At 38.9% G+C, this 12,500-nt stretch overlaps 1 protein-coding gene across 1 annotated transcript in view; it reads right to left on the bottom strand.

Annotated features, from left to right (window-relative positions):
- Positions 1-12,298, bottom strand: part of LOC132110381 (DNA nucleotidylexotransferase-like) — a 98,895-nt gene extending 86,597 nt beyond the window's left edge. Inside the window, exons 1-2 of the mRNA XM_059516938.1 lie at positions 11,994-12,298; positions 8,682-8,856 (exon numbers count right to left, since the gene is read on the bottom strand). Of these exons, the coding sequence (XP_059372921.1) occupies positions 8,682-8,856; positions 11,994-12,178 (360 nt within the window). The 5' untranslated portion in view covers positions 12,179-12,298. The remainder of the gene's footprint in view (positions 1-8,681; positions 8,857-11,993) is intronic.
- Between the last annotated feature and the right edge of the window lie 202 nt (positions 12,299-12,500).

Raw genomic sequence — 12,500 nt, forward strand, 5'->3', positions numbered from 1 at the left:
TGGTGCTCGGGTTAATGAGATCACACCCTGAACACCGGCCCGGTTCAGGATCACATCCCTCCTGATTGGGCTGATAGTGAAACAAATGTCTCTGAAGACACACACACTCATTTCACTCTCTGTACTCTTCGCTGATCATCCTATCCCTCTAGACGGCAGCAAGAGGCATATTTATCTGCGTTTCTTACAATCATTACAAGTCAGTGAGTGTAAAAGCTGCAGCTTGTCTTCAGGAGAGAAAGAGAGCTGTGAAGGCGACTGAAGAACGACATTTTTAGAGCCCTAATAATAGCAGCTTCTATTGAAGCGGTGCATTTGAGCATTTCTACACCTCACACACACATCATCATTATACAAGGAAAAGTTCACTGAATTATTTTCATTAAAAGCTCGAATAACAAATTAAAAATTGCATTGGGGCACTAAAGTTATTAAAACAAAAACTGAAATGAGAAAAAATAATAATTTAAAGCTAAATAGGAATATTAAAAAAGTTAAATAAGATAAAGATAAATATAAATAATAAAGAAAACTATAGAAATATAGAAAATTGGAAATATTGGAAATAAATGAATCAAACTTTTTAAATAATTCATATATAGTTAACTGAAAAAAATAATATAATATAATAATAATATAAAAATCAGATAAAAAATTTTAACATACTGAAGCTAAAAAGAAAATGACAAAAGCACATAACAAAATTACTTAAACTTAACTAAAATTTAAAAAAAGCTCATTTAAAATAGGTTTCTGTAGATCATGGCGCTAGTAAAGTAAGTTGCTTTAAATAAAAGCATTACATATATATATATATAAATAACTCAGGCTCACACTTTTACTCACTTAAATCATTATATGACTTGGAATTTAGAATAAAGAGTTTTTTGCTCGTACTGTATGCGAGTTGCATAACAATTTTGCATGCAAATGTCATCACAGAAATAACAGCATACAGATCTGTACTAAATGATGACAGAAGCCTCATTTTTGGCTGAATTATTCCTTTAATGTCGCAGATCAGTTATTGTCTTCTGCATCATTACCTGACTCTGATATTTTGATGAATCACAGCATCTTCATTGAAGCTGCTCGATGCTAAACGCCTCAATCAATACCGGCCGAAAGCAAACAAGACATTTTCTGGTCTGCAGCACTAAAAGACAAACTCAAGTTCACAGTCATAAGTCCTGCTCTCGGGGAAAACTTCTGCTCATCTGTATCCCACTGAGAAGGAGAAGAAAGATTAAGCATATTTCTTTATTTGGGGCAGATATGCTGCGGAAACACCCACGCCGTTGTCTTCAGCGTCAGTCAGCGATGCACTACGATGCTCAGCGATGCACTGATGCATCTGTTTAGAGCTGTATTGAACATCAATCCGAGGCTGGCCTTCCGGCTTTATGAAATGTGCTTTTTCATATTTTTATATTCACGTTGATCATACAAATGATGCATTAGGACTTGCGTTTACTGACCTAATAAACTCTTTTGGAGTCAAGCAAAATGTCACCGGGCCCACTCATCGTTTTAATCATACACTAGATCTAATTATATCGCATGGAATCGATCTTACTGATATAGATATCGCACCTCAAAGCGATGATGTTACAGACCATTTCCTTGTATCGTGCATGCTGCGTATAACTGATATTAACTATATGTCTCAGCGTTACCGTCTGGGCAGAACTATTGTTCCAGTCACCAAAGACAGATTCGCAAATAACCTGCCTGATCTATCTCAACTGCTATTTGTACCCAAAAATACACATGAATTAGACGAAATTACTGACAACATGGGCACTATTTTCTCTAATACATTAGAAGCTGTTGCCCACATCAAATTGAAAAATTTAGAGAAAAACGTACTGTGCCATGGTATAACAGTAATACTCACTCTCTCAAGAAAGTAACTCGTAGTCTTGAACGCAAATGGAGAAAAACTAACTTGGAAGTATGTCCAGCTATAGACAGGCACTAAAAACTGCCAGGGCCAAGCATATCCACAAAATAACCAAAACAATCCAAAGTTTTTATTTAGTACGGTGGCTAGATTAACAAATAACCAGACGCCACCTGATTCAGATATTCCACCAATATTTAATAGTAATGACTTTATGAATTTCTTCACTGATAAAATAGATAACATTAGAAATACAATAGCAAATGTAGCTTCTACAGCGTCTAACACTTCAGTTTCATCCATCGCACCCAAAGATAAACTGCAGTGCTTTACAAATATAGGACAGGAAGAGCTAAATAAACTTATCACTATATCTAAACCAACAACATGTTTATTAGATCCTGTACCCACTAAATTACTGAAAGAGTTGTTACCTGTAGCCGAAGAACCGCTTCTCAATATCATTAACTCGTCGTTATCTTTAGGTCACGTCCCAAAACCATTCAAGCTGGCGGTTATCAAGCCTCTTATTAAGAAACCAAAACTAGATCCTAGTGTACTGGCAAATTATAGGCCTATTTCAAATCTTCCATTTATGTCTAAAATTTTAGAAAAAGTTGTGTCTGCTCAATTGAGCTCCTTCCTGCACAAAAATGATCTGTATGAAGAATTTCAGTCAGGTTTTAGGCCCCACCATAGCACAGAAACTGCACTTGTTAAAATTACAAATGACCTGCTTCTTGCGTCAGATCAAGGCTGCATCTCATTTCTAGTCTTACTTGATCTTAGTGCTGCGTTCGACACCATAGATCATGACATACTCATAGATCGATTACAAAACTATACAGGTATTCAAGGGCAGGCTCTAAGATGGTTTAGATCCTGCCTGTGTGATCGCTTCTATTTTGTTTACTTAAATGGGGAGTCATCTCATTTATCATCAGTAAAATATGGAGTGCCACAAGGATCCGTCCTAGGTATCCTTCTATTTTCAATATACATGTTGCCCCTTGGTAATATTATTTTAAAAAATGTGGGATTAGCTTCCACTGTTATGCTGATGATACTCAGCTATATCTCAACGAGACCAGATGAAACTTCCCAATTATCTAAGCTAACAGAGTGTGTTAAAAATGTAAAAGATTGGATGACAAATAAATTTCCCATTAAATTCGGATAAGACAGAGATATTAATTATTGGACCAAAAAACAGTACACAGAATCTAGTAGACTACAGTTTGCAACTTGACAAATGTACTGTTACTTCTTCTACAGTCAGAAATCTGGGTGTTATATTAGACACCAACTTTTTGTCTTTTGAAAATCATATTTCCCATGTTACAAAAACTGCATTCTTCCATCTTAGAAACATTGCCATGCTACGAAACATGTTATCTGTTTCTGATGCAGAATAGCTAGTTCATGCATTCATGACCTCTAGACTGGACTATTGTAACACACTTCTAGGTGGTTGTCCAGCATCTTCAATAAACAAGCTACAGGTCGTCCAAAATGCAGCAGCTAGAGTCCTTACCAGGTCAAGAAATTATGATCATATTACCCCAATTCTACAAGCTTTGCACTGGCTACCTATTGAGTTCTGTATCAGGTACAAATTATCATTACTTGCCTATAAGGCCCTAAATGGTTAACAAAACGCTGGACTTTTGGTAGTTCCTAGGATAGCAAAGTCCACTAAAGGAGGTAGAGCTTTTTCACATTTGGCTCCATAACTCTGGAATAGCCTTCCTGATTATGTTCGGGGTTCAGACACACTCTCTCTGTTTAAATCTAGATTAAAAACACATCTCTATCGCCAAACATTCGAATAATGCATCTCATAATCTTGTACTGCACTTGTATCTGATCAAATGCGCATTGCCGTTAATAATGTTCATCATCTGGTTGACAACATCTTGTATTAATTTTTCTGAAAATTCCTATCATATGCACATAAACTGACAGTCACCACTTATAAGCTACTACTAAATGTTGTAGAAACGTAATTTTCTGTAAAGATGCTTTGCAGTGATTTATATCGTAAAAAGCGCTATACAAATAAACTTGAATTTAATTAATTGGTGCTTGATCTGTGCAGATTTCTCTCCTGATTCAGACCAGAACACTTTTTCACTGGAGGAAGTGTTATGTATTTTAGACTCATTGTATTTTAGTTATAAATGTCTTAATGCTGGATTTGTTTCATAGTTTGTCTTCTCCAGATGTTTACTGTTGGACTGGAGTGCTGTGGATTATTGTGATGTTTTTATCAGACTCTCATTCTGACGGCACCCATCCATTGATGAGACACTGATGCAGTGCTACATTTCTACAAATCTGATGAATAAACAAACTCATGCTGATCTCGGATGGCCTTAGGGCGAGCACATTTTCATTGGACAGTTTTACACTTGCAATTGTTAAAACAACCCAGGATTTACCTGGGGTTCAAAAAGAAAGATAGAGAGAGAACTACGTTGTAAAATCAAATAGAACTACAATGTTTAGATAGCAAAACATTTTTTTGAAACGCACTATTGTCTATGCCTACATACTTAACTGTAAAATGACTGCAAAAACTCCAATATAAAAAACTTTACAGTTCAAAAAAACAAAATAAGGTTTTAGTATTCTAGTGTATGTATGTTACGTTAATGAACTTTCTGTTTCCTTATTTGGTCTTCTTCCTGTTCTTGTTTTGTTAATTTATTATTCCCCACCTGTCTCCACTTCCCTCATTACCTCGTGTGTTTAAATACCCGGTCTGTTCAGATCTTCCTCGTCCGTGATTGTATAATGCTGTTATTTGTAACCTAACGTGATGTGAGTTCAGTTAATGTGTTGTATATAGTCTGTAATCTCCTTTGTTGTTCAGTAAATTCCTCATTGATCAAGACCCTCCTCAAGTTCTTTTATACTTACGTTAGCATACACCCCATACTTGTAACAGAATCACGGACCAAAACAGTTTAGTTAGCGGTGTTTTTCTTTCTTTTTGGTTTTTGTTTTCTTCCCTCTCCCAGAATGGCACTTCCAGCAGTCCAACTCCTGTGCCTGGAGCAACTGGACCGTTCACTGGAGGACCATACTAGGGTATTTCTCGATCTGGCGTGCCTTACCCACTTCCCCGACCGCTCGCTATCAAACTTCTTCTACACCGGCCTGAGCGAGCGGTGTAAGGCACGCCTACCAGCAAACGGTCCCCGAGAGGATTTCGCCGCTTTCGTGGAGTGGGTGCTGGAGAAAAATTGATCTTCATGGACCATCTGCACCGCCGAAGAGGATTTCTCCAGCCCCACTCCCGACCCAGAGACCAGCCAGCCGCCATCACGCCGCATGGAGCCAGAGCCCGCCGCAGAGCCCGAGCCTATCACAGACAGAGGGTATACAGGGGGAACAGGGCTGGACGGAACCAGCGGAGAACCAGAAAATTCAGGGATTACCTCCATAGACCAGTCCATAAGATCCATAAGTTGCTCCATATAATTTCCCGAGACCGAAAACAGCTCACCCTCAGTCGCAGAAGAGTGGGCAGGGCTTTCCTCCACGCCCTCGATCTCCACTAAAACTCCCATGACGCACTGTGTTGCCGGCTCACACACCTGGTCAGTCGCGCTCTGGAGGTCGACCTCCTCCAGTCAGTTCCTCTGCTCCATTCCCTTTGGTTTCACCCAGCCCTGAACTTTCTGTTTCTCCGCTGGTTCCGCCCAGCCCTGAATTTTCTGTTTCGCCGCTGGTTCCGCCCAGCCTTGAATTTCCTGTGTCGCCGCTGGTTCCGTCCAGCCCTGATCCTCCTGTGTTTCCTCCCATCCTCCCTCTCTCTTCTCTTCCTAGACCAGCCAGTTCCTCGACCTCATCTCTGCTGGTGCCAGTCAGTCCCGCAGCTCACCCTCAGTCTGCGACATCTGGGCGCGATGGTTCACTGCTGGACTGCCAGTCTCCAGCTCCGCCTTGGCGTGTGAAAGCCCTGTCTCTGCCTCCTGCCTCCGAGCCCTGGACTCCTCCTCGGTCCTTCGACCCAGCGGCTCCGCCTTGGCTCTTAGCTCCCTCGTCTCCACCGTGACCTGGCATCCCACCTGCTCTACCGGGCTCCCTCGTCCCTCCGGCTCCACCTTGGTCAGTCGTCGACCATCCGCCGCCTCGGGACTTCATTCCTCTGGCTACACCTCATCACTCCATCCCTCCGGCTCTGTCAGGCTCCTCCTTCCCTCTGGTTCCACCTCCATCCTCAGCCACTCCGGCTCTGCATCGGTCTTCCAGGGCCCCGCCTCCGCCTTGGTCGCCTGAGCCTTCTGCTCAACCTAGGCCCTCCGGATCCTCGGCTTCACCCTGGCTCTGCGGCTGTGCTGCTCCATCTTGGGCTCCTCACCCACCGGTGCAGTCTCCGCCTGTCGGCCCCCTGGTGTCGTTGGCCCCTTCTCCACCATGGCTCCTCCCGCCGTCGACTCCACCATCGATCTCCATCCTGGCTGGTCTCTGGAGGACCATCTGGCTCCTCCTGCTCCGGGCTCCTCCCTGGCTCCTCCCTCCATCCACTCCGCCCTGGTTCCTACCTCCTTGCTCCCTCTTCGCCTGCCCCTTGCCTGCCCATCGCCCGCCTCCAGAACCCCCACCCTCCCTCCGCTTGTATTCCTCTTGCAGTGCGAGGACGCACCGTTCCGGGAGGGGGCGAACTGTTACGTTAATGAACTTTCTGTTTCCTTATTTGGTCTTCTTCCTGTTCTTGTTTTGTTAATTGATTATTCCCCACCTGTCTCCAGTTCCCTCATTACCTTGTGTGTTTAAATACCCGGTCTGTTCAGTTCTTCCTCGTCCGTGATTGTATAAAGCTGTTATTTGTAACCTAACCTAATGTGATGTGAGTTCAGTTAATGTGTTGTGTTGTGTATATAGTCCGTAATCTCCTTCGTTGTTCAGTAAACTCCTCATTGATCAAGACTCTCCTCAAGTTCTTTTATTCTTACGTTAGCATACACCCCATACTTGTAACAATGTATCTTGTTTTAAAGACATTCTTGACATTAATAATTATTAAACATTTATACTGGACAAAAAAAAAATCAAGAATACTAATTGGTTAATTAATTATAGGAGTCAGTAGGTTTTGATACATTTGGAAAAACTATGGGTTAATTTTCTCATTTGCTATTCATGAGGTTAATGCATAATGTCACAAGCACTCGACCTGTTTGAATCACTGCTTATGAAACACTTGTGCATTTAACGTGTGTTCGTCAACATTTCGACTGTTGATGCTCAATCATTTAGCACATGAATATTTAATGAGGCCAGCACTGATTCGTTTATGATTCTAGCACTGCATGAATCAACATACTGTGGATGCTATATTTTATTTGTACAGTCCATTCAGCAGGCTGTAAAGTCTTTATGTTTTAGGTCCGGTCTAATTTATACGTGTTTTTGAACACTAGGAAGGTCATTCGTCCTAAAGTAAAGTCTGTGGGTTTTATAAATGGGTTTTGGGTTCAGTGTCTGAAATAAGGTTTGTGGTGAACACAAGCTCAAGATATTTTCATGGTTTATTCTACAGCAAAATATATACCAGTTATACCTTTTTTAAAGCTTTTAATTTTTGTTCACAAGTGTCAAAGTGGGACTATAGAAGTTGTGGGTGGCTTTTGTTAAGATTATCATGATTAATAAAACATCTTAATCATAAACAATAGTTAATCACAAAGCTTATTTTTTCACAGAATCAGTGTTATTATGTTTGACATATTATAGTTTGAATTGTTTTTTATTTTTATTATTTTATTTTGTTTTTATTTAAGTTAATTTAGTAATGTTTCTGTGCTTATTATACTTATTTTTGCCTATATAGATTTAAATTTTTAGTTTATTTAGTTTTATTATTTCATGTGTGTTATATTATTTCAGTTAATGTTTATTCTATTCTAATTTTTTATGGTTTTCATTTTAGTTTACAAATGGAAACTAACAGATTTGTTAATTGTTTTGAGCTAGATTTTATATTTTCTGATTTCATTTTTGCTAAATACATTTTAAATTACTTTTATTAAGATTTAGCTTTTAGGTTTAGTTATTTGATAAGCAAGCTTAACAAAAATGAGAAGTGTTGGGAACTAGCTGTTTTTGAATAACTGTTCTGTATTTGATATTATTTTAGGTAATGTGTATTTTATTTTTATTTAAAGTAAAAAGGTTTTAGTTTGAGTTTTAAATAACCCTCAACAGACCAGAGTGATTTCACTGGTGAAACGAACATGAATTCTAATGGATTTGTTCATATTCTTAGTTCTAAATTCATTTTAATTTTAGTTAAAGTTTTAGTAATTGTGTTTTGTTTTTTTGACATTTAAATTAGCTTCTGCTTTTAAAAAAAATGCCTACACAGATTTGATACTTTTAGTTTTTGTTATTTTAGTAATAAACAAGAAAAGAAAAGTTGCCTTGGCAACATTTTATATATATATATTAGTTAATATTTATAGTAATGAAAAATGTTGTATTGTTTTTATTTTTAGCTAAGGTTTTAGCCATTTGTTGTGGGGTTTGCTTTTAAAAATGTCTACGTATAATTTTTTACTAAGTTTTAGTTTTTGTTAGTTGAGAAAATGAGAAATGATGCATTAGAATCTTTTATTCTATATTTTAGTAATAAAATCATTTTGTGAGGGCACGCGTGTGTGGTTTTGTGCACAGAATTGAATGCTTTCACAGGTGAAATGCACAGGAATGCTAACAGATTATGAAAAGGACATCATCTTCGGCATATGAGCTTCTCAAGTGCACTTACTTGTATGTAATGTCTGATTTCCACAGGCACGGGCCGGCTGGCGCTCATGCTCTCAGTAAACCAGCTGATGTGCAGCACATGTTTGTCCTGCATCTCCCCTAATCCCTGCTCCTCGAGCCAGCTCCAGAGCTCCTGCGCTGCATTTCCCTCCGACACGACGTGTGTCACGTCAGCACTGCGAACCACACACACACACACAGCAGAAACACACACTCCATCAGAAGCAAATAATGGATCCCAGATCGTGTGGCACATAAGTAGCTGTTTTCGAGCAGCGTAATCCAATTTCACATCTACTCTACGACTGATTGATTCTCTCACACACACCCACGTGCGGTTTTAATTTCTCTAGCGGTTCTCGTGATCGGATTATACTGTATGAAATCAAATCAGGTGGACTCTCACACATTAGGATATGAATGTGATGTGTGTGATGATCAGAAGCACATCCATAACACACACACACACAGTCCTGAGCTTTCAGCACTTTGAGCAGGCGGCTAAACGAAATTACCCATCATGCACCTCTCTCAATCAGACACGTGGAGGCACAATAGCAGAACGGACAGGTGCCACTGCGGATGTCTCAAACTAGCTCGAGATGTAGAGCGTTTAAGGGGAAATCGACTGCTAATTTAACTCACTTCTGTCTGTCCTCAGAGGGGAAATCTATTCATCTTTAATCTTTCGAAATGTAAATCTGATTTGTTTTATTTAATAAAAAAACTTATATGGTCTGACTTTTTTCGTTTTATTAAACAGGCCTACTATTAGAGTATTTATTAATATTTAGATTTAGCTTTTTATTTTTATATTTTCATCTTTTATTTTAGTTTAATTTTGTTATGTAATTTAGTCCAACTTGTTTAATAATTTTGACAGTTTCTAAAGAAAATTTTATTGGCGTTTGTCTGTTCAAAACCCATTGACAAAATGATAAAGGTGTTTGCCAGAGCGTTGCTATGCGAATGATTTGCACCCAAAGTCAAATGAGCCTCTGAAATTCATGCACCAGAGTATTTAAACTGCATGCACATTTGTCATATTTTTCAAAATAACAATGTTTGCAATTAGAGACACTGATGCAAACTCCCACAAGATCAAATGATATGAATTGTATAGCTCTATACTTTCACTGCATGACTCATTTGTGTCTATTTTTATTCCTCCGAAAGGAATTTAATCAGAAGCATCGAGCTGATGCTGAGCAATGAACGAGAAACCTGTGAGCAACAACATTTTCCTCTTGCACAAAACTCAACTGGAAGCCAAACACCCTTTGATTGATTCCAACAGCTTCAATATAGCATAAGACTTGCATTATGAACGTCATAACCTCTAATCTCCAGCCCTTCCTATGCAGAGTCTCTATCACGACTTGCATGCGTGTTCAGAATAATACCCGGGGATTTATTATAGGGCATTGTATTATCAGACTCGTACTGATATCAAATCCTCACTGGCTTATAAAATGTCATTTTTCAGCTCATCATGACAGGTTTCCTGTGGTTGGCTGCAGCCGTAGGCCATTCGAGCTCAAGCTGCATTTCTGGGAATGGTGCCATCTCTCAGCTGGGTACGGCACGCTACACTACGGCAAACTGCTGGCTGCTGTAATACCCATCTACCCAAAACAACTCCCACTGGTGCTTCTCCACCTGCACAAACTGGCACCAACAGCCCAGGATCACTTCTGACCAAGCAGCCATGAAGAGAAGAATAACAGACCACACTACACACTTCAAAACAAGTATGTCTGTGCTTGTGAAGTTAGTTTTTTCTTGAAGCAACTGATTAATTCTGTTAATCAAGGTTTTAATAGCCGGTTTCTGTGCTGTTATTACAATGTCATTTTCCATGCAACCTTCTCTCTAGAAACTCATCGAGAATCCCGCCGCCCTAGTGATTGCATAAAATTGTATGCAAATTAAAATATGTAATTACACAGTGAAAAGTAGAGTTTTTAATTGTTTGTCAAAGAGATGTACGTCACTCGCCGTCTCTAAATAAGGAAAATCTCTCTGTTGGGATCTGAATGACTGTGAGTGGGATTTAAAGGAACAAACAAACATGCAGAAAATTCTGTGACTGTTTTCACACTTGGTTCATGATTCATCGGTTTTATGTACATTTACCAGTGGCGTTTGTTAAAATACAACGTTTTTAAAAGCCAAAGCAACTATTAAAGCCTAAATGTGTTTCTAAGAGAACTGGCAATTCACTAAAAAACAAATATCTATATAATAAAATGTTTTGTTGAGATATTCCAACAGTGCTGTTCAAATTCCTTAAAATGCTTGTGTGAAAGATTTACTGCTTAAAGGGACAGTTCACCCCAACAACTTATTAAAATGTACTGTTTTCATCCAAGTTCTTCAGTAGAACAGTAAGGATTTTTTTTATTATTATAATATGCGTTTCGTAACATGTAGGTCTACATGTTTATAAGAATTAAAAAGTATATCAATGATCAAAAAAATATATAGGCTTACTTCTAGCTCCTGGTGATATATCGAGGTCTTATGAAGCGAAACAATTGGTCTGTGCAAGAAACTGAACATTTACATCATCATTAGCCTAAATGTAATTCATGCCTCATGCAAACTGTCCAGAGTGATGGTATGATATTAAAGCTTATTAAGGCACATATCGAGCAACAATACATGCGTAACAAAACCAACCCAATTGGAAGCCAATTGGAAGTGTTTCTGATCAATGTGCATGATAATGACTATAAAATATGTATTTTTATGTATGGAAATTACATATTTTGAGTTTTGATATTTGGGATATGGTCATTGTGCTACTCTGGGCTGTTTTTGAAAAAAAATTTAAAATCAAAAAACACAATCAACAAAACCACCAAATGAATCAAAACAAAAAACAAAAAAGTGTAAGTGTAAACAAACAATAAACAAACAAAAAAAGAAACTAGTCCACCCAAAAGGCCTTTCCCATTTCTTTGGACCAAACTTAAATAAACATAAATAATGTTTATTGCACAGACTGATTGTTTCGCTTCATAAGATCTCAATATATCATCTGGAGTATTAATTTAGTTTATTATTATTCTCAAAAACCTGCTGCTGACTTTAATTTTATGAATCACCAAGGACTTCAGTTTCAGCAACAAATCTTCTTTACCGTTCTACTGAAGAAAAAGTAGTCCCCTACATCTTGGCACTGAGGGTGAATAAATCAACAGCACATTTTTATTACGGGGTGAACTATCCCTTCAACCTGGTTGTAATAATGCTAGACTCCTGGATATGAATTAGGTCATGGTGTCTCGTTGTTTTCTGTGTCACGTACCTGAGAGCGTCGTCTACGCAGAAGCCCTTAGATCTGGCGAGATTAGACAGAAAATTCCTCCTGCTTTTTCCCATCTTCCTTTCCACCAGGAACAGATTCACATCTTTGAACTTCACCTCCTCGTGACCCCGAGCGAAGGCTACTTCAGGCCGCTGACGCTTTCGAGTAAGAGCTGTCGGAAACATCTCTGAACCTAGGCCTGGGGCTTCTGTCGCCTGTTCTTCAAAGTTGCATGGGGTGATGCCGTTGTGTCTTATTTTTCTTCGGGAGACAAAACTGGCAGTTGGTGTGGTGTGTTTGTTTATGGTTTTGGTAAAGAGTAGAAGAGTCTTACAACAGGTGCTTTTGATTTGGCACTCGTTCTGATAGGGCACTGCCAAAACTACCACTAACAGATGGATGCAGAACACATGGGTCACGAGGAGAAAAAAGGAAAATAATAAATGAAAAAGTTGCATAAGTATGTTTTCATAAATTCACTGGTATGGCAATGTGACACCATACCAC

Source organism: Carassius carassius, chromosome 30, assembly GCF_963082965.1.
Source record: "Carassius carassius chromosome 30, fCarCar2.1, whole genome shotgun sequence".
NCBI classification, from domain to species: Eukaryota; Metazoa; Chordata; class Actinopteri; order Cypriniformes; family Cyprinidae; genus Carassius; species Carassius carassius.